Source organism: Nelumbo lutea, chromosome 3 (assembly GCF_056320005.1).
Source record: "Nelumbo lutea isolate HS-2025 chromosome 3, American lotus-T2T, whole genome shotgun sequence".
Taxonomy (NCBI): domain Eukaryota; kingdom Viridiplantae; phylum Streptophyta; class Magnoliopsida; order Proteales; family Nelumbonaceae; genus Nelumbo; species Nelumbo lutea.
Window position 1 is genome coordinate 111,837,649 of NC_142686.1, and position 23,485 is coordinate 111,861,133.

The following is a 23,485-nucleotide window of genomic DNA, read 5'->3' on the forward strand; positions in this document are numbered from 1 at the left end:
CGCGTGACTTCGAGAAGACAAAATTACACGTCTGTTGACATGCCTCAAACCGACTGGTCTGCCTAGCAAACTAGCCTGACTCAAGGCCAATCAACTCAAAGAAATTAAAGTTCCTCATCCAATGACTGCGTAACTCTTCTACGCCTAGTCGCGACCGAGCACTACACTCCTCAACTTCGGAACTGGGGGAGTGGTGTTCAGGTGATGGTTGATTGGTTGAGGATGCCATGTGGTAGTCTCCGCGGTTGTTCTCTTTCTAGCCATGCCAATGCCACATGTAATGGAAGAGCATGACTAAGAAAGAGTGCCCTACACAAACAAGGAAGCATACTCCATCGGGGAAGAGGAAACCTCCAAAAGACCTCGACGTATGACCTAATCCTAATAACCCTAGAAGCCCTATCCATCTAGGACACAAACACCCAACTATAAATAAGTATTCTCCACTCGTGGTTAGGGACTTTTGGAAGAACACTCTTTGAATATCTCTACACTATCTCGTCGGCTCAAATTGACATTATTCCAACTTGCTTGGCCCGACCACCTCTTTTTCTACCCAACTGACATGAGTGTTGAAGTACATACCCGGGGAACAACTCCTCGGGCCTCTGACCTTTCTCCTTGTTGTAGATCATAGCACTCAACTTCATCCTTCTACCTCGACCTTGTCCATCTAGCAGGATTATCTAATCGTGTCTTTAATTTGGAACACCTCGGAGTGGACAACATCGAGAGAGAGGTGGGTAAAATTTGTTTTTAAAAAATTATACATCACGTGATGTCACATGTATATGAAATTTGACGGAATATTAACGGATGATAATGGTAAAGGTAGAGGTAGTTAATTGTAAGGAGTAGAAATATTTTAAGACAATACTGAAATAGTTGAAATAGTAGTAAGGATATAGTTAATCAATTTTTAAAGCCTAAGGATAGTTTAAAAAATTTACTAAATACTAATATTTTGAGGATTCGTATCCCGTGGGAACCCGGATGGAAATTGAGGACAACTTTTGTTCCAGTCGAAGACGGGGATTTATTTCAAAATCGGGGTCGGGGGACGATGAATATGATCCCCGCCCGAACCCTCCCGGCTCTACTCGTTTGCAGCGTGGCTCCAACCCGCAGAAGACAAAACCCATTTTCCTGTCTTCTCTCTCTCGTTCGAACTTCCCTTCCCTGTCTCTCTTTCATCCAAACCATAACCCCTCAACCGGTCATTGACCAGACCACCGGCGACCGGCGGTAGGTAGTTGTTCTTCCTCTTTTTCTTCTTCTTCTTCTTCCCTCCAAATAGAGCTCTCAACCCTATTATTATTTATTTTGTTTTTGAATGGTTCCAGAATCGGCGGTACCCTATCTACTTCCTCTCTAAAACAACCAGAGCTCCAAATTGGAAGGAACCTCCACCGTGAAACGACCGGAGCTCCAAATTGATACAAGGCAGCCCCAAATCGATCAAAGCCCCAAAAGAGTATCTCTCTGTTGCTTACTTTGTTAATTAATTAATGAGGGGATATTGTTAGTGTTTATCAGCTCCAAATCAATCAAATCCATCTAAAAAGTATTTCATCGTTGTGAATTTTGGTTTCTTCTAAAGTCAGGTCTTTTAGCATGTATTCTTCATATAATAATTGTTCTTACAGTTAATTGGTCCTACACCCAATCAGCTCCACCTTTATACTAGGTCTTCCTAGTAGGACCATCAATGGTGAATACCAACCACTGTGTGGAGCAGATAGGGAGGTAGGTCCCAACCATAATGACTTTGTCACCCACCATAAAGAAACTCATCACCGGCTTAGTACAGAGCATTCTTGCTTCTATGGAAATTGGTATTATGCTTAAACACCAAGAGGACATCACTTAGATCTTGGATATATTCGTAGAGGAACTGCATCTTACTACTAAGATCCAGGATAACAATAGAATGGTGAATGGTCCAGCAAGAAACTTATCATGGGAACAAAATACAGAACATAGGGGTGATACCAGTTTGCTTGCAGCTGTCGCACTTTCATTGAACTTGGAGCTGTTACAAGTGCCAATTCCCAGCCTGTAGTTCCATTCACAGGATTAGTGGCAGCAGAAGGGACAGTTCTTACACCTCAAGGGCCTTCTCATATTCTATAGCCAATACCACCTTTGGAGCATCAGTTTTATCAATAACCTTACATGAGAAAAGGAAAAAAGAAAACAAGATATGGTGAGAGAGAGACAATTTTATCCAAAAGATTAAGGGTCTGTTTGGTTTGCAGCTAGGATCAGAATTGGAATTGGATTCCTGTTGTTGCTTTTTGGTTCAACTAGAAGCTGGAATCAGAATTAGCTTAACTTTTCAGTTTTTGCCCCTATTCACAGTGGCAGCGGTAGAGAGGGGCTGATTCCAGGCTTTGTTCGGATGTTGTCATAGTGGCAGTGGGAAGATTCCAGGCTTTGTTTTGCTGGGCAAAGATTTGGAAGAGGAAGAGAAAGACGAAAGGAGGGGCGGGGGGGAGAAGAGGATCTGCTAATACTGACCATTGGCAGTATTAGCGGCAGTGGTGGCGACAGAGGGGAGGAGGAAGAGGGAGAGAAAGAAGAGGGGAGCAAGAAGAGAGAAGAAGGGAGGAAGAAGAGCACAAAAAGGAAGATGAGGCAGAATAGAGGAGATATAGGAGAAGGATGCCTGGCTGGAGGAAGGCCTGTGAGACAATGAAGACTTAGAGTTGAGTAGGTCTTTGGATCAATCAAATGGTTCCGATCAACCATTTGGTTGATCGGAATCAGCATATGGGAGAATCCCATTCTGATCAACCAAACGGTTGGAATCAGAATGGGCCATTTCGGTGCCGATTCCAAGCGCCTACTCCTGTGAACCAAGTGGACTCTAATATCTTCCAAATGATGGAAAGAGGGAAAGAGATAGGGAGAAGAGAGGCAATAGGAATCATATCCAAGATTGAAGGGGGGGGGGTATGATTAGGGTGGTGCATAAGCAAACATGTGAGAATTTGCTTAGCAGTCCTTTTCCCACTATTATGTTTTAAACCAGTAGGCCTTAAAAAAAGTTGTGGAGTCTACCAATAAAAGTTTTAAATGAATTATGATCATGGCACCTTTATTCGAGGAAAAATATAAAGTAGATAATGTCCTGAACTTCTGATTCCCGATTTTGAGCAAAATTGCCAAAATATCAACTTTGTAATGGAGAGAATTTCAGTTAGATAAAATGGAATCTATCATATTACTTCTTACAAAAGGGAAACTTATTCAGTTCCTCTCCCTCTTGGTCCACTCTCTTTTTATTTAAAATACTTTTAATTTATCTCTTTCCTTTTGTTTTATCCACTCTCCCCACTATTGATCATTCACCCCATTAAAAGCTCTTGTTTGGTCAATTCAAAACTCTCTCAATCTCTCTCTGTATAAATGTCACAAGTTTGGTGTATTATATCTTATCCAAAAGAGAGAGTTCTATACTCTCCCTTTAACAAAGTTCCAAAGTTTTGTCTCCCACTTACAACCCGTATTCAAAACTCTCTCAATCTCTCTCTGTATAAATGTCACAAGTTTGGTGTATTATATCTTATCCAAAAGAGAGAGTTCTATACTCTCCCTTTAACAGAGTTCCAAAGTTTTGTCTCCCACTTACAACCCGTATTCATTTTTTTGTTCTAATTATGTCCCCACCTCTCTTTCCCTTCCTATGTCCTGTTTCTATTCTCATTCCCCCCACAACTTTTTATTTATTTTTTTTTCAAACCCAGCTCTCTCCTCTATTTAACTCAAATTGTATGATGCCACAGGGTTGATAACTTGATATATAAGAAAATAATGACAAAACAAAACAAACCCGATTCTCTCCTGAATAATTGAATTGGATATGGTTAAACCCAAGATCACTTCTTTTTCATTCCCTTATTTTGGGTCTAGATCATTACAAATAATCTGTATTCTAAGATCGATTGGGTTTGTTGATGTAGAACTGAATAAAAATTTAGGGTTGTCTTTGGTACCACTGCTGATATTTGAAGAAAAACACAAGTAGGTTTGATTGAACTCATAACATTAAGAGCTGTGCATTGGGCTATGATTTGTAAAGATATTAATGGTGTAACCCTTAATGACTTATTTAGAGGACAAATATCATAGCTGGTTTTCAAATTAGTAAACCCATCCAAAAGTCTGATGATTTGGTCTCCATCAACAACAGGGAGGCACTAACTGAATTTTGATGGGTGTTGCTTCGGTAATCAAGGGATGTTTGGAGTGGGGGTAGTTGTTAGGGACCATCAAGGCAATAAAATCCTTAGTTTTTGGATCCAGATGGTTTTGGGAACTTCCAAAGTGCAGAATTGATGGCTTTAATTCAAGGTTTACTGATGCAGGGCTTGAGAAATGTGGAAGTGGAGGGTGATTGCCAAACAGTTGTAGGTTGGATGAGATCTCAGAATCATATTCCATGGCAGTTCAGACCTGTGGTGAGATTAGCTCATTCTCTAAGTTCCAATTTGAACAACTCATTCAACTGAGTTCCTCGGAGTGTCAATACGTTAGCATATTCTTTGGCAAGAGCTGGGGTTGGAAGAGACTCTATTGGATGGGGTTGCCCTGGACCAGGCTGTAACGGTTTTCTTTCTCTTTATTACTTTTAAGGCTTTTGTTGATGGATGCTGTTGTACTATTTGACCTGCTGCTCTTTTGTTTTGAGCAGTTGGTGGTTGTTTCTGATTAATAAATTGGTTTCTGTTATATACATGTGTGTTAGATAGGAAGGGTATGAAACTATGAGTCTGCCTGATCTCTGCCCCTCTGTGCAATAAAGAGGTTGAAACAACAGCTCATCTCTTCTTCTTCTTCTTCTGCACCTTCTCAACTAGAAAAAGGCAAGGCAGTGCTCCTTCAATGGCATTGCCCTGCCTTAGTTAAGGCACTACTAGCTGGTTGGCATGTTCCAAAAATGACAAAAAAGGAAAATGCTGCTGGTCTCCAGGAAGCAGTTTTCTGGGCCATTTGGCTTGAGTAGAAGATCAAGACTGTAATCAGTCTTGAATCCTAATAGGTTTTAGGTTTGCAAAACAGAAGAAAAAGAGAGAGAAAGGAGAGAGAATAGAAGAGAAACAAGAGAACACAAGTTGTTGAAAGGAGGGACAGATTCTTACTGTTCTGCTGCCGCCACTCTCTTAATATTTATAGGTTATGTTTAGTATATAATGGAAAGGACACATCTGCCCTTGGTACTTACATAATAAATAAAGTAAATAAAAGCTGAAATAAATAACAACTGAATTAACAAACTGACTCAAACTGTCACTACTATAACTGAAACAAATAACTGCACTGCTGTCCTACGAACACAGTGGGGACCACTACAGTGGGCAGTGGGGCCCACATCAGTGTTCTCTACACTCCCCCTCAAGTTGGGAGTAGATATCTATCATGCCCAACTTGGATAGGTTTGTCTCTAACTTTTTCCTTGGTACAACCTTGGTGAGGATATCCGCAAGCTGCATATTAGATGTGATGTACAGAAGACATGCTTCTTGTGATGTGATCCTTTCTCGCACAAAATGTCGATCAACTTCGATATGTTTAGTTCTGTCATGCTGCACTGGGTTGTGGGCTATATTAATAGCTGCCTGATTATCACAATACATCACTAAGGGCTTTTCATAGTCAATACCCAACTCTTCAAATAGTGATATCAGCCACTCCATTAGCCATTGACCTGTATTCCGCTTCAGCACTGGAGCGGGAAACAATACTCTACTTCTTATTCCTCCAAGAGACAAGGTTACCTCCCACCAGGGCACAATATCCAGAGGTAGACCTTCTGTCATCAACACTTCCAGCCCAATCGGCATCTGTATAGACTTTCACACTCATGTGATTATTACACGGGCATCTCTTCAAGTATGCTAATATTCTCTCTGCCGCAAGAATATGAGAAGTTCTAGGGGAGTGCATGTACTGGCTAACAACACTAACTGTATAGCTAATATCCGGCCGAGTGAGGTAGAGATATAGAAGCTTACCAACCATTGGAACATAACTTTGTCTTCAAGGGGCTCCCCACCCTCTGCACTAATCTTGTGATTTTGTTCGATGGGTGTATCATCCGGCTTAACACCCAACTTTTCAGTTTCCGCCAACAGATCTAGAACATATTTTCTCTGAGAGATAAAAATCCCCTGCTTGGATCTAGCAACCTCAATACCCAAAAAGTACCGTAGTGCACCAAGATCTTTCACCTCAAACTCTTGATGGATGAGCTGCTTGAGGGACTCAATCTCATGACTGTCATTTCCTGTCACCACAATATCATCAACATATACTGCCAGTAGTGTCAGAGAGGACTCCACCCTCTTGATGAATAGTGTATGATCTGACTAGGCCTGTACATAACCAAACCTTCCAAGGGCTAATATGAACTTATCAAACCAGGCTCTAGGTGACTGCTTCAAACCATACAATGCCTTGTTCAGTCGACAAACCTTCTTACCTGTCTCTTTATCATAGAATCCAGGAGGCAATTGCATGTAAACCTCTTCTTGTAAGTCTCCATTCAGAAAGGCATTTTTAACATCCATCTGAAACAGGGGCCAAGAATGATTTGCTGCAAGGGATAACAAAACTCGAATGGTGGTCATTTTGGCTACTGGGGCAAAGGTCTCCAAGTAGTCTATACCATAAGTTTGAGTGAACCCCTTTGCAACCAGCCGGGTTTTGTACCTTTTAATAGAGCCATCAGCATTATGCTTCACAGTGAACACCCATCTGCATCCCACCGATTTCTTTCCTTTTGGTGGGTCAACCAGTGCCCAAGTATTATTCTTCAACAGGGCATCCATTTCGACTTGCATTGCATCTTTCCATTCTGGAACTGATAAGGCTTCTTGCACTATTCTTGGAATAGGGACATCGGTAATGGAAGTGAGATAGGACTGGTAAGATGGTGATAGACGATCATAGGATAAGAACTGTGAGATGCTGTGAGCTGTAGAAGTGGTGCAATGTCGTTTCTCTTTGCGAATGGCAATAGGGAGATCAAGGTCATCCACAGGAGGGGAAGTGGCAACAGTGAGAGGTATCTCAGTAGGCTCTGGATCTGGAGCCGTAGAAGGAACTGGAGTTGGTCGGGACTGCCGAAGACTAGGATCAACCTGCCTGCATCGCCTGTGATAGACTCTCAACTCCGGCTCCTTCTGACCACCCTCACCACTACAACTTTCATTACCCAGTAGAATAGGCAAAGGAACAGCCCCACTTCTACCAGCCCCACTTCCACCCTCACTGCTCTCCCCTTGAGGAAAGAAACTCAAAACAACCCCACTCTCATTGCTCTTCCCCTGAGAAGAAACCCTAGGATAATAGGGTGTCTCCTCAAAGAAGGTGACATCCATGGAGACAAACCGTTTCCCTGAAACCGGATCATAGCAGCAATAACCCTTTTGAGTTTGTGCATAACCAAGGAAAATGCATTTGGAGGCCTTAGGTTCAAACTTGGAATGATGAGGCCCGAGAAGCTGAACGAAATAGGTACAACCAAAGGTTTTAAGGGGAACAGTGAACAACTCCTCGTCTGGGTATAGAAGGGAAAAGGGGGTTCTCATATCAAGGACCCGGGAAGGAACTTGATTAATGAGATAAACTGCCGTGAGGATAGCATCACCCCAGAAGCGAATAGGTACATTGGAGGTAAACATAATGCTTCTAGCCACCTCCAAGATATGCCTATTCTTCCTTTCGGCAACGCCGTTCTGCTGTGGTGTATAAGGGCAAGTGCTCTAGTGAATAACTCCATGGCTAAGAAGATAGGAGGTCAATGGCTGAGTAAAGTATTCCTTTGCATTATCAGATCTAAGGACTTTGATTTTGGTCCCAAATTGAGTGAGAACCATCTGATGGAAGTTTTGGGTCAGAGCAGGAACCTCATCCCGAGAACGCATAAGATAGACCCAAGAGAACCGGGTATGGTTATCAACAAACAATAGAAAATATCTGTACCCACCCATAGAAGAGATATGATATGACCCCCAAACATCAGTATGCACAATATCAAAAGAGGAATTACTCCTTTTATTACTTAAAGAATAAGAGGTTCTACAATGTTTGGCAAACTCACAACTCTCACACCTCAACTTTGACAACTCAACAGACTCAAATAAAGCAGGAAACAGACTCTTCAAAGACTTAAAAGACAAATGACCTAATCGGTTATGCCAAAGCATAACCGAACTCACAGACTGGGAAACAAAAGACTTCTTATCCACTGACTCCTCCCGACGAGAACTCTCTCCAAGCAAATAGATCTCGTTCGTCTCACGGCCAGTCCCAATCACCTTGCTCGTCTCCAAATCCTGAAAAACACATCCGTCAGGGAAAAATGTTACTGAACAGTTCATGTGTTTGGTAATACTACTAACTGAAAGCAGGTTAGTATCGAGCTTAGGGACATGCAAGACAAAAGATAAAGAGATAGTATCCGATAGCTTGATGTCCCCCTTGCCCGAAATGGGAACAAGAGAGCCATCAGCAATGGATACTCTATCTCGGCTAGAGGACAAGTGATAAGAAGTGAACAAAGATGGGAAGCTAGTCATATGGTCAGATGCACCTGAATCTCTTACTCAACAGTGATCAGTATTACCTGGAGCTGAAGCATGGTAAGCTGAGGCTCGAGTACTTGAATGTGCAAATGCAGATGTGGCAGGAGTTGATGGTGACTGAGATGGCTGAACTGAACTTCCAACTTCCTTTTCCAACTGTATGAGGGCAGCCCGAACAGTAGCTAAAGTCTCTAGGGATGTGCCTGATGAGGATGTTAAATCAGCGTTCACTGCCATATGAGCATTACCCTTCTTATTTCTTAGTTTTGCTGGGACCAAGTGAGGATGTAGCTTCCAACAAGTATCTTTTGTGTGCTTGGGTTTCTTACAATGTTCACATACCAGATCCCGTTTATCTTCCTTCTTCCGGTCCCTTTCTGAGTCACCCCCTGGCTTGGGTTTAATAGCTGTCAAGGCTGGGAAAGAGGGCTGAGGCTGCATCATGACTTTCCTCCTGGTCTCTTCACTATGCACTAGGGAGTATGCTTGAGAGAGGGTCACACTATCTCTTGTCAATATCTGTTGTCACACAATGTCATATTCTGAATTCAAACCAGCCAGAAACTCAAATACCCTATTCGTCTCGACTTGCTTTCTGTGAGTCTGTGCATCTTTGATACTCTCCCACTCAAGGGTCTCTAGATGGTCAATCTCATGCCACAAGGATTTCGAGGTAGAGAAGTAGACAGAAACTGGTTTCTCTCCTTGTTTAAGGCTGTTCACCTCACACTTCAGTTCATAGGCTCTGGCAACATTAAGGGGTTGGGAATATGTTTCTTTCACAACATCCCATATCTCTTTGGCTGTCTTTGCCCACAAGTAATTCGATTGATATTTAGCTGCATAGAATTACACAGCCATGCCATAACCAAATAGTTCTCTTGAACTCACTTGGTATATGTTGGGTCCTCCTTGGAAGGTTCTTTCACATTTCCCAAGAGGTAACCCAATTTTCCCCTTCCTCCAATAGCCATCATGGCTGATTGCACCCACTCCAAATAATTTGACCCATCAAATCTCATAGTTGTAATCTGAAACCCGGTTTCAGATATACTACCATAACTATGGTTTCCAAAACTATTTTCTCCCTGACCCTTAAACTCCATCTTTGATCAAGATTCAGTGGCTACAAACTGTTAGAGCAACTATACCAGAAAACATAGTCAAACAAGCAAGTCTGAAATCTGATCCGAAACCAACACAAATCTGATCTGATCCGATCTGAAACCAACCCAAATTTGTGTACTTCGGTTTACTGTCTTCTAGGGTTACCTGAACCCTAACCTTCGTTGCCTCTTCCTGATTACCAACTCTCAGTAAGCCGCGACAAGTCTTCAACTGCTGCGAACCTCTCCTGGTAATCTCCAAGATTCAGCCATCGAAAAACTTCTTCAAAGCTTCCAGCCCTAGCTAGTCCTCATGTGGTCGGCTGGACTAGATACACATGAGAAGCCCTAGATAGGCTCTGATACCAAGTAGAAGATCAAGACTGTAATCAGTCTTGAATCCTAATAGGTTTTAGGTTTGCAAAACAGAAGAAAAAGAGAGAGAAAGGAGAGAGAATAGAAGAGAAACAAGAGAACACAAGTTGTTGAAAGGAGGGACAGATTCTTACTGTTCTGCTGCTGCCACTCTCTTAATATTTATAGGTTATGTTTAGTACATAATGGAAAGGACACATTTGCCCTTGGTACTTACATAATAAATAAAGTAAATAAAAGCTGAAATAAATAACTAATGAATTAACAAACTGACTCAAACTGTCACTACTATAACTGAAACAAATAACTGCACTGCTGTCCTACGAACACAGTGGGGACCACTGCAGTGGGTAGTGGGGCCCACATCAATGTTCTCTACAGCTTGAAAGAAACTAAAGGGTGTTGGAGCAAAAAGCAAGGCTGGAGGAGGTAGTAATCAGTTCTTCTACAGAAATGCCATCATGTGTCGTATATGTGCCACTAAGGTTGTGTTTGGTACCATTGCCACTTCTACTTGTAACGTTTTGTATTGGTCAATACAAATTTTTGAGAAATTGTCTTGTTAGATCACATCAGATAACCAATTTCACTAAAAAATTATAGGCATTGGCAGTTATAGTAGAAACATCAAATTTGATGTTTCCTGAAGAAGCAGCAATGGTACTCAATGTTGTATTGATAATTCAAAGCATTTGTAGTAGAAAAAAATATATTCTTGTAAAATTTTACCAACCTAAAACGTTGCAAGTAGAAGTGGCAATGGTACCAAAACACAACCTACATGCCTTCAAATGCCATGTGGCACAAACATGCCATTGATTACATACAAATGCCACATAGCATACATATGTTCAAATGCGATGTGGCACTCAATTCATATATGTTGTCATGTAGCATGTAATCATCAACTTACCTTTAAATGCCATGTGGCATCCATATATGCTTTAACGTGGCATACTCATGTTATTGACCCCACTTTCTAGTGTTATGTGGCATCCATAGCACATGGCATGTGGGAGTGGGTGTCATTGACTTACGTTCAAATTCCACGTGGCATCTATATATGATGTCATATGACATACGCTTGTTACTAACTATGCTCAAATGCCATGTGGCATGCATTTGTCATGAACTATATTCAAATGCCACGTGACATCCATATATGATTTCATATGGCATTTAAAATGACACTGTTATAATTCAGGTTTGCCTTAGAGTTCGGCCTGACTGAGTTCAGTTATGTAGAAGAAGAAAGAGTGATAAAGAAAGAGAGAAAGAGATAAAGAGAGAAGAGGGAATTCTGGTTCGAACTGAAAGAGTCAACTTGACTTCTCCCAATCGGCCAGTAAGTATTTATATTATTATTAAAACATAACTGAAAAGACCTATGTGCCCTTACTTAAGTTAAGAGCACATGTTTCAACACAACATTACAGATCAGCAACATCAATCAAGGTATAAAGACAGAAATACCCCTACGCTAACACTCCCCCTCAAGCTGGTGAGTATATATCATATACTCCCAGCTTGTTACATATGTAGTCCACTCTTCCCCGACTCAAGCCTTTTGTAAATAAGTCAGCCCACTGATTTCCTGTATTAACATGTGTAGTGTCTAGCTCTCCATTCAATACCTTCTCCCTCACAAAGTGACAGTCAACCTCAATGTGCTTGGTTCTTTCATGAAACACTGGATTAGAGGAGATATGAACTACAACCTGATTATCACAATAGAGCTTCATTGGAGTGTTAATGTTGTACCCTACTTCCTGTAGAAGGTTCCTTAGCCACACTAATTCACAAGCAGTATGCGCCATAGCCCTATATTCTGCTTCTGCACTGCTTCTTGCGACAACCGTCTGCTTCTTACTTTTCCATGTCACTAGGTTACCTCCCAGAAACGTGTAATAGCCTGTAGTAGACCGCCTATCAGACATAGAACCGGCCCAATCAGCATCAGAATACCCTTCTATTTCAAGTTTTCCCCCACTCTTGTATATCAGACCGCGACCCGGGGCCCCTTTTAGATACTTCACAATTCTTAGAACCGCATTCCAATGAGGAATCAAAGGTTTTTGCATGAACTGGCTTACCACACTAACTGCAAATGAGATGTCTGGTCTGGTAATGGTTAGGTAGTTCAGTTTGCCCACAAGTCGTCGGTATCTGCCAGGGTCTTCAAACACTTCACCCATATCACTGCTTAGCTTGGTATTTGTGTCCATAGGTGTTTCAGCTGGTTTGGCACCCAACAAGCCTGTTTCTTCCAGCAAATCAAGCACATACTTCCTCTGGCACAGGTTAATCCCATACTTGGATCTCGCTACCTCTATCCCCAAAAAGTATTTCAATTTACCCAGATTCTTTGTCTGAAAGTGATCCTGCAGATAAGTCTTCAGCCTATCAATACCAATGTTATCATTCCTAGTAATAACAATATCATCTACATACACCACCAATAGTATTTTTCCTCTCGGAGAGTCATGACTAAATACAGAATGATCAACTTTGCACTGTTTCATACCAAACTTCTTTACTACCTCACTGAACCTACCAAACCATGCTCGAGGAGACTGTTTAAGCCCATATATAGTCTTCCTTAGTCTGCACACCTTACCATCCTCCCCCCGAGCAACAAACCCTGCAGGTTGCTCCATGTAGACCTTCACGAGTAAGTCACCATGCAAAAAGGCATTCTTGATATCAAGTTGATATAGTGGCCACTCATACATGGTTGCAAGAGAGATCACAACACGAACTGACCCTATCTTAGCAACCGGTGAGAAGGTCTTTGTGTAGTCAATGCCATAGGTTTGGGAGTACCCTTTTGCAACTAATCGCACTTTCAGGCGTTCAACACTACCATCAGGCAGATACTTAACCGTATAAACCCACTTGCAACCAACAACTTGCTTCCCAGGAGGAAGAGCAGCGAGGTCCCAAGTATGATTATGATGAAGGGCTGAGAGTTCTTCTTCCATGGCACGACACCACCCTGGAGAGGCAAGAGCTTCCTGGACATCTTTAGGAACAATAACTGATGATAATAAGGTAACAAACTGGCGATGGGAAGCGGAAAGGTGAGTAAGAGAAACATAATTAGAAATGAGATGAAGGGTGCAAGTACGTTTACCTTTCCGCAAAGCAATGGGTAGATCAATCTCAGATGCTAAGTGGGGGTCTGGTGCCAGATCCGTCGACGGAGATGTAGTCGAAGGAGTAGTAGCTGGTGCACGTGGGCGATGTGTATACACATGACGGATAGGTGGGCGTTCAACAGGTGGTGGCACCGGAGGCAAGGATTTGGTCACAACTGGAACAAAGGGAGGAGGATCGACAACGGGAAGTGGAAGAGGAGGAAGAAGCATCACCAGACCCCAAAAAGAACGGAATAGACTCAAAGAAACTGACATCAGCACACACAAAGGACCGTCGAGAACCAGGATGGTAACACCTATACCCTTTCTAGGTCCGAGAATAGCCAAGGAAGATGCACTTGAGAGAACGGGCATCAAACTTGTCGTTCCCAGGACCCAGATTATGGACAAAATAGACACACCCAAAAACTCTTGACGTAAGAGGGAACGGAGACAAAGAGGGAACGGAGACAAAGAGGGAAACAAGACCTGAAACGGAGACTGACCATCAAGGATGAACGTGGGCATCCGATTAATCAAAAAACAAGAGGTAAGCACTGCATCACTCCAAAAAGGTTTGGGAACATGCATGTGATGCATTAGGGATCTTGCTGTTTCAAGGAGATGGCGATTCTTTCTCTCAGCCACCCCGTTTTGTTGTGGGGTGTAGGTACACGAGGTCTGATGTATAATGCCGTGTTGGTCTAAGTATTCCTGAAATGATGAGGATAAATATTCGCGGTCATTATCAGAACGAAAAACTTTGATGTGGGTAATAAATTGGTTACGAATTTCAGCATAAAATTTTTGAAAAATGGTAAACAATTCACTTCTTTCTTTCATTAAATAGAGCCACGTCATCCTTGAAAAATCATCCACAAAAATGACAAAATATCTGTATCCATTATATGACATTACTTTATAAGGACCCCAAACATCTGAATGAACTAAAGAAAAAGGACTCGACACACGGTTATCAACCCTAGAACTAAAGGGAACACGATGGTGTTTCCCAAACTGACACGACTCACAATCCAAAACAGAAAGCTGACTCAAGGACGGAACCAAGGACTTCAAGACTTTGAGCGACGGATGACCAAATCGGCAGTGCCACTGGAGAGGAGAAAGAGATGACTGGAGAGCTGTTGAAGTTCTACCACCACCACCGTCAAGATAATACAGTCCACCTGCTTCATGTCCTCCACCAATCTTCATCCCCGTCTTGAGATCCTGAAAGACACACATAGAAGGATAAAAGGTAATGGAGCAATTAAGTGATTTGGTCAGCTTACTAACAGACATAAGGTTAAAAGGCAATTTAGGAACATACAGAACTGATGAGAGGGATACAGGATCTAGGTCAACATTACCAACACCACAAATTGAGGATGTGGAACCATTAGCAAGGGTGACAAATTGTGATGTTGAGCAATGAGATAAGGAGGAAAACACACCTGGAGTTCCATTCATGTGATCGGAGGCTCCAGAGTCAATGATCCAGGGATTGGGTGTAGATGCCAGACAAGCCATACCCGAGTGAGCAAAAGTCGCCGTGTTCTACTGTGATTGGATAAACCTCTCATATTCATCACGGGGAACACTCACCATCTCCTTCATGGGACTATCTGTGGATGTAGGAGGCAACTGGTCAGATGAATGATTCTCCTGTCTAAAGCTGGAACTTGAGTCACCGGTCGCGACATGATTGGCCCAGGTTGAGGGAGGACCATGTAAATCATAACAATAGTTGATGGTATGTCCATCCATACCACAATAAGTGCACTTCCTCGGGCCTGAGCCATGTCCTCTACCACGGGCTCCCCTTGAATCTCTGCTCCCAGTACGACCACCACCACGATTATAAGTAGACCCATCATTGCCACTTTGGCCATATGCAGAACCACTACCACCACCACGGCCAGACTGAGCTCCCCGAGCTCCACCTCTACCACCACGGCCTCTTAATGCAGCAAAGGTAGATCTATCTGAGATATTAGAGTTCTCAGTAGATCCGATAGAAATCCTCCGAAGTCGAGCAAATACCTCTTCTAGAGACGGAAGAGCTGATCCCCTTAATATCTGAGCCCGTACTGGTTCATATTCAGACTTTAGTCCCACAAAAAATCTAGTCACATCAAGCTGCTCTCTCTGTTGTTGCTGAATCTTGACATCAGAAGTGAGAGGATGATAGACATTCAACTCATTACGTATGTTCCTCATGTTGGCATAGTACTCCTCAAGACTCTGATTGCCCTGTTGCAGATTAAAGTACTCTTGATAAAGCTGATAAACTCTGGTTGTATTGTCCTGCCCCGAATACAATTTCTTCGCATGGTCCCACACATCTTTGGCAATATCAAGGAACATGAAGTTCACACTAATCCTGGGTTCCATACTGTTCCACAACCATGTGATGATCTGAGTGTCCTCTTGCTCCCAATCTTCATACTCGTGAGAGTCAGAGGAGGGTTTCTCCTCTCTGATATGTTTTACCTTCTTCTTTGCCTTTAGAAAGACTTCAACGGGCCCAAGGCACATAATTCTCTCCATTTAACTTAATGGAGGTCATCTGAACATTCAGTTTGTCTGTAGGCACCATCACACTAGGTTTATAATCATTACTGTCTCCCATTATGTTATCACCAATTCTACACACTTGCTGAATTCTATTATCACTGAAATCTGCACACTACACACCACTAGGTCACACCTGTCACACTGATTGCAGCACTAATTGTTGCTGGAATGTGTGCTCTTTACACCACAAACCCTAAATCACACCTGTCACACTGATTTCAGCACTTGTTGTTGCTGAAAAATGTATTCACACAACAAACCCTACTCCTACAACTACCTGAAATCTCACCACTATATGATCATATCTCTTCCTTCAAAATGCACAAAGAAACCAGCATAAACCCCCTAGCACTTACTGGCCGAAACCCTAGCAAATGGTCTGAAACACACCTCCTATTTAATCCATAACAGATATCATGCACTGAAATCTCTTACCTTATCGCTGAAGTAACACCCATGCGAACAGGAGAGCAGTCCACACACAACAGCCACACACAGTTCGGCCCTCTATTCTTCCTCTACTAGGAGAGGGCGATCTCAGAAATCACAGCAACCGACCACATACGACCTGAATGGAGGCATAGAGACCCCCAAGGTAAGAGGGCGATCACTCCTTTTCAGCCCTTTCCCTTATCTCCAATCGAACACAGAAAAAAAAGAGGAAAACCCTAGATAGGGTGCGCAGAGAATGAACCCTAGGCAAGCAGAAATCTAGGCAGATTTAACCTGGCTCTGATACCATGTTATAATTCAGGTCTGCCTTAGAGTTCGGCCTGACTGAGTTCAGTTATGTAGAAGAAGAAAGAGTGATAAAGAAAGAGAGAAAGAGAGAAGAGGGAATTCTGGTTCGAACTGAAAGAGTCAACTTGACTTCTCCCAGTCGGCCAGTAAGTATTTATATTATTATTAAAACATAACTGAAAAGACCTATGTGCCCTTACTTAAGTTAAGAGCACATGTTTCAACACAACATTACAGATCAGCCACATCAATCAAGGTATAAAGACAGAAATACCCCTACGCTAACAGACACAACATAGTACAAGTATGTCATCGCATATGTTTGAATGCCATGTGGGCTGTGACATCCACATATGCTGCCATGTGACACACACGTTACTAAATACATTGATGTACCTATGCTTTCACGTGGCACTCATATGTGCTACCACGTAGTGGGGTGTATAAGTATCACATGTGTAGTTGGTGCACACGTTTTAGAAAGTTTCAAGTATGTCAGAGGGCCAAAAAGCACAAAGTATCAAAAACTGATTTTGTGCTTTTTGTGTTTTTAGTACTTTACTTTGTGTTCTTTAGAAGTAAAAATACATCAAACAAACAAAAAGTGGTATTTTTTGTACTTTTCTAACGAGGTACAACCAAACATGGCTTAATTTTGTTACAATCATATAGTGAAAATGCTGGAGAAATTTTGGATTTGCTTATTTCTCTTCTATAAATGTTCGATTCACATTCTTGTATGTTTATAAGTACCCATCAATCAAATGAATTCTCAACTCATCATCCAATTCTGATCCAATCCAATGTAGAAACAACAATATGTTAACCAGAGCTGAGTATGTTGGATATCTAGGTAATGGAGTGTTTATTTTGACACCCATCCATCAAACAGTGTGGAAGCCAATTTGGAATGTTCCCTAGGGCTGCAATTGGTTGCAGTGCAATTTTATTTGCAAAAAGACAAATGTATGGGAGTACAAATGAAAGGAATGCAAGTTCTGGTTTAATTTTGTTTTGGGTTTTACTCTATTTCGCTTTAGGTCTTATTTGACTTCATTTGTATTGCAATCAAACAAAATAAGGTAAATTTTGAAACAAAAAAAAAGAATATGCATCTAAATCATTTGTAGTACCATAGTTTTACATTAGTGCAAATAAATTTGCATTGCAACTAAACACAACCTAGGTTTTAGTTAGGAAAGAGTGCAAATACAAATATGTTTAGTGAATTAGTGCAAAACCTCATATATGGTATTCCTAAACCTTGTATGTGCACTACTCATGAAAATTATAGCGTTTGTATTTGCACCATTCCCGATTGATGCCTAGTAGCAATGGCAATAGGATGAGGACCATACTCCCCTTCCTTGATCACCTAGAGGTGTAAAATGGGCCGAGCCGCTTGTAGTCCATGCTGGCTTGTGGCCCAGCCCAAACACGGGCTGACATGTCATTTAGGTATTATTTGATTTCACTTAAAATAAGTATTTATTCAAGTAAGTACTTAAAATAAGTGGTGAGACCACACAATAAGCAGAAAATAAGCACTTATTCATGTATGGCAAATAAGTTAGGAATAAGTGCTTATTTAAAAAATAAGTACTTAAAAAATAAGCAACCTTTGGGCTGCTTATTTTAAGTGCTTATTGAATAAGTGCTTATTTTTATTTTTTGGACGAGTATGTCCTTAAAAAAATCAAAATTTCCATATTGCCCCTGTGAATAGAGAAAACTCCATTCGCACAAGGAGGCTATTGCAGCAGCAGGTTCAATAGAGGAGGTTATTAGCAACTAAGAAAACGACCGAGAGGTGCGTCGTTTTCATTTTTTTTTTTTGTTTCTCTTGCATCTACACAACCTATGTGTGTGTATTTTGGGATTTTTAATGCCTGAAACTAGATCTGGGCGTTTTTTTGCGCAGATCTAGTTTTTGAATGGCAAATCAACTGGAAACTTGATCATGATGAGAGGTATGATTTCCTAATCGAACTACTTGGGTTGTTTTAGTGATATTATTATTTTTGCATATTCTAGCAAAAAAAACAATAAACTGTTTTTTTTTTTTTTGGATTTTTAGGGATATTATTTGAATAATAATGCATTGTTAGATGCTTGTTTAGGTGTTCTTGTACAATATAATGATCTGTATGCATGATACAATTTTTTGTTGGATTTTGTGGAATGTTACTCCAATAATATGCAATTATTGATTTTTTTGTTATTTTTTGCATATTTCGAACTTTGTTTTGATTGTTTTGGAATTTTAATGTGAATAATTTGTGATACCTTAGGTTTTTATTTTTAGTTTTTATTTTAATTCTCCTTGCATGATGCATTGAGTAATATGCATTAGCCAAATAGTCTTGTGATGTTCTTCCATATATTTTTGTTTCTTGCATAATGCACTAAGTATCATATATTTTTTTTAATTTTTGGAATAATATGCAATTTCTGTTTTTTTATTGCTACTTATCGCATAAAATAATTAATAATGTGTTGGCGTTAACAATCATGATTATTATTATAATTATTGTTATTTATTATCATTGTTATTTAATTAATATTATTATTGTTCTTTTTCTTCTTATTATTAACTTTCGTAGTAGTATCATTATTATTGTGTTCATGATTGAGACATACGAATTTAAAATTTGTAGGTTATGGCTAGTAGCCAAGGGAAAAATGGGGGAAGCTCCCGGGCTACATGGACTCCTGAACTACACAAAGTATGGGTGGATTTGTGTTTGCAACAAGTCATGGCCGGCCACAAGACCAAAACTACCATGGATAGGCAAGGATGGTCAACTATGATTCAGGAGTTCACCAGGATAACGGGGAAAAATTATTCACAAAAGCAAATGAAGAATCACTGGGATGCGGTAAAGAATGAATGGAAGATATTCCATAAATTGTCTACCTATACTGGTTCGGGTTGGGACCCAGTAAATGAAACATTCACTGCCAGGGATGATTTCTGGGAAGATTATCTGAAGGTATGATGTATTTTGGCATTTTCATGAAATAAAAAAGTAGGTAAATTATTTTTAGGTAGAACCTTACATAATTATGTCCTTGTGTCATAGACATATCCTGATGCAGCACGGTTTAGGCACAAGGGTCTTCCCCATGCGACAAACTTGGACATCATATTTAATGGCACGGTTGCCCATGGTGATGATAGTTGGGCACCAAATGTGGGTGTGCTACCGGAGGTGGTTCCTTTAACACAACGGGCTTGGAATGATGGCCAATTGGATGATGAATTTCTCAATAAGTCACACACACCAATGGATGCCTCCGAAACAATGCAAGATGTCGGAGAACCAGAACCAACCAGTACTCACTCGAGTAGGAACATTCCCAAGGACATAAGCAAGAGTAACACCTCTTCTAGGAAAAAGAAGACCACTGAGGCTGTACGAATTAGTAGAAGCTTGGAGAGAATTGCTTCTGCTATAACGACTGCTAGAGATATGAGAGAAAGTTCGAGGCTAGCCTCAATGGAACGGTGCATGAAGCTGCTTAATGAAATCCCCGAAATGGAGGAGGGGAATCCATTGCACTTGTTTGCCACTCTCCAGTTTCTGAAGAGTGATTTTCGTGACTTATTTATTGCAGTTGGGACCCCGACCATCCGTTTGAAGCTGATTAAAGAGTTGTATGAGCGTTCTGAGAGAGAGTGATAGTTTCAACTATTATTCTATTTGATTGAGATAGAATGTTAAACTTTTGTTGCTTTATTTATTATTTTGCTTTGTGAACCTTATTTGTCTTTTTTTGTTGATTGTTTAAATTTTGAACCTATATTGTTGGACTTGATTTACCTTACATGTTGATGGTGTGCTGAATTTTCATTTGCTTTCTTTTTGTGTGGGTGTGTGTGTTTTAAACTGCAAGATAATGTAAGTGATGGATACTAATAAGGACACTGAAGCGGAGAATGAGTTAGTATCGGATATGGAGACAGGATCCAAAATGAGTGTTTTATATGATAGGGTGATTGACATAGATGGGGAAATGGACATTGATGAGGTGATGGACTGTATTCTGGATGTTACATTTGTCATTTGAGTGAGTATTATTATGATACTCGGGTTCACAAGGAACCTAAACACACCATGGACTGGACTGGCGCGGTGTATTAGCTAGATAAAAAAAAGCGTATCTCATAGTAAAATATAACCATATATCTATACTATTATAAAGTGGATACTTGCCTTAGTTTCGTGCAGGTTATAAAAGTTAAATTTGATTTTATAATGCCAACTTATATCTTCACCATTTACATGCGCCTGTGCCCTATACACTAGTGGAGATAAATGCCTTAATCTCCTTGTCAATCAAGAGCATAAAGGTAAATAACTTTTTATTTTTAAAAATCATGCTGTTATATCTACATTGACTGGATCAGAATTAGGTCCATTTCGGGTGATTAGTTGAAGATTCATTTGATTGATGGGTACTTACAAACATACAAGAATGTGAATTTGAAGATGCATGGAAGGGAAATAAGCAAATCCAAAATATGAAAGTGTAGAACAATGGGTGGGATGTGGGCTGTATGCAGAGCTACTTTGGCTGCTCCTTGGAAGGGCTATCCATGACAATCTTCCCGTGTTCCTCCACCATATCAGGTATGACTTGGCTTTAGGTCAGTTTGGACATTTTGGGAAGAAAGTAATCTAAGAATTTTTGAAGACATGGAAAGAAGTAAGGAAACTGTGATAGAAGTAGTAACTTCAAGGGTGGCTCATTGGGTGGAAAATTTAAAGCTCTTTGCAGATTTTACAGTTGAAGATTTTTTCAACTTGTGGGGTTTAATTGCTCTTTCCTCCTCCAGCAGACAAAGAATTATAGAGACCGGATCACCCCCATGTGCTGGGTAGAAGAAATTGAATTTTGATGGTAGCTGTATGGGCAATCCTGGGCCCTGGCCCATCCGGTATTGGTGGAGTTATTAGAGAAGAAATGGTAACATCCTAGCAATGTATTCAGGTCCTGTTTAGCAAGGTGGTGTGGTGAGATCAGAAGATACAGAAATAATGGCAGCAGTTTATGGGGTGGGGAAGGCTAAAGAGATGGGGATTGAGAGACTAATCATTGAAGGTGATTCAAAAATAGTTGTGGGCTGTCTGAGAAAGGAGGAAGGGGTAATTTGACAGCTAAGGAATGAGCTCAGGTGCTTCAAATATCTAAAGATATGCTCATCCAAATACGATGGATTAGAAGATCTGCAATTAGCATGGCAGATGGCCTAGCTAAACAAGGAATTCAGAGACAATCCATGTTTTGGGCTCAGTTGTAAATTTGGGATGGCTTTGGGTTTCAAAACCTCTTGTTGTATCTTTCTATTCTATTTTAATGAATTAACTTTCTTGTTGCTGTTCAAAGAAAAAAAAAATGAAGGCTCAGTTTGGAAGGAGTATAAATACAAATATGCACAGTACAAATACATATAAAATAATACAAAATGTAAGGTTTTACACTACATATTTGCATTTGTACTCCTTCCAAACTGAGGTGAAAGTGTAAATGTGTTGAGTGCAAATTTTGGTTTACTTTTGCTTCAAAGTCTTACTGTGTTTTGTTTGCAATGAAGATGAAGTGAAATAGAACCTGAAGCAAAGTAAAAGTGGACCAGAATTTTGCATTTTTCTCATTTACACTCCCATGCAGTTGTGCCGATGCAAATCAAATTGCATCGCAAATAAATAGAGCCCTTAGGCTGTGTTTGGTTCGAAGGAAATGGTTTTAAGGAAAAGGCTGTATAAGTTTCCCTACCTTTCCCAATAAGAATCCACAAGTTTAGCAGTTAGGGTTTGGGTTTTGCAGGCTATGACATTGCTGTGGGAAATGGAGCCAAAAAGGCCTGGTCTGGGTTCTGCAGGCTACAACATTGCTATGGGAAATGGAGCCTGAAAGGCCCAGCATTGATTCATAAAATTGAGGTCCAAGTCTGCTTGTACTTGAGCCAGCCCAATTCACCTGAAACCTAGCCTTCAACCTCACCGTCATTGGAACCCCAGAGTGCAGACCCCAGTCTCGACCTTCAATTGCTGCCACCGATGTTGTCAAGATCTTACAATTTATGATACAATTCACATTTTGAATCAAGAATCCCAAGGGTTTTGATTCGAATCTTATGCCTGAATCCTTTTTTGCAAAAATCTTACAATTTATATGATTCATTGTGATTCGAATAAATTCAATTAAGAATTACATTTTGTACTGTCATTTTTTTTGTTTATATTTAGTTTTGTTAAGGAAAACTTGTTTAAAGCCCTTACTAGAAAATGATTTATTTGTGTTATTTAGGACTATCATTGAGTTTATTTTGCATCATATATAGGTTAAAGTGCCGTTGTCTGTGAATTTAGGTACATATATGGCATATGTGGATTAAAAATAGGGGAAATCATTTTCCTATATATATATATTTACTTAGCCTTTTAATATATCTATATATAATTTTTTTGACTGGTTTGTAAAAATAGAAGTAATCTTTTTTTATTGGAAACGGTAACTTCATTAAAATTACAATTATGATAAGGTACATCTGTCAACTCTAAGAAGAAGTTGACCCAAGTTACATACACATTACGGCACTGCCCAAAACACGTTATCCTTTACAGTCCCTTGTTTTGCTAAGGCATCCGCTAGCCCGTTCGCTGACCTTCTTGTCCACTTAAAGCACACACCAATCTCCCTCGTTATATTCATTATTTCCCTTATTATCTGTCTATATTTCCATGCTCCCAAACAATCTGACTGCATCCACCCCATTAACAGTTTAGAGTCCCCTTCAATCTCCATTTGATCTAGTCCCAAATGTTTGGCATATCTTATGCTTTGAAGTAAAGCCATCACGTAAAAAAATAGAATATATACATATATGCACTATCAATTAGTATTGATGGAAGGTGAGGATGAATTTCCTCTCCTGTTTTCTTTCTTTTTT

At 40.5% G+C, this 23,485-nt stretch overlaps 1 protein-coding gene across 6 annotated transcripts; it reads left to right on the forward strand.

Moving 5' to 3' along the window:
- Positions 1 to 951: 951 nt before the first annotated feature.
- On the forward strand, positions 952 to 20,381 carry LOC148867664 (L10-interacting MYB domain-containing protein-like). Of its 6 annotated transcripts, none has more exons than XM_088978683.1 (6): positions 972 to 1,245; positions 1,344 to 1,474; positions 18,254 to 18,337; positions 18,449 to 18,497; positions 19,185 to 19,520; positions 19,611 to 20,381. In XM_088978683.1, the coding sequence occupies exons 5-6, from the start codon at positions 19,188 to 19,190 to the stop codon at positions 20,208 to 20,210; spliced, it is 933 nt and encodes a 310-aa protein (XP_088834809.1). In that variant the 5' UTR covers positions 972 to 1,245; positions 1,344 to 1,474; positions 18,254 to 18,337; positions 18,449 to 18,497; positions 19,185 to 19,187; the 3' UTR covers positions 20,211 to 20,381. The 6 variants fall into 6 exon arrangements, with proteins under 6 accessions (XP_088834807.1, XP_088834809.1, XP_088834810.1 ...); XM_088978686.1 differs by having other exon boundaries at positions 986 to 1,249; XM_088978684.1 differs by lacking the exon at positions 18,254 to 18,337.
- The last annotated feature ends 3,104 nt before the right edge of the window (positions 20,382 to 23,485 follow it).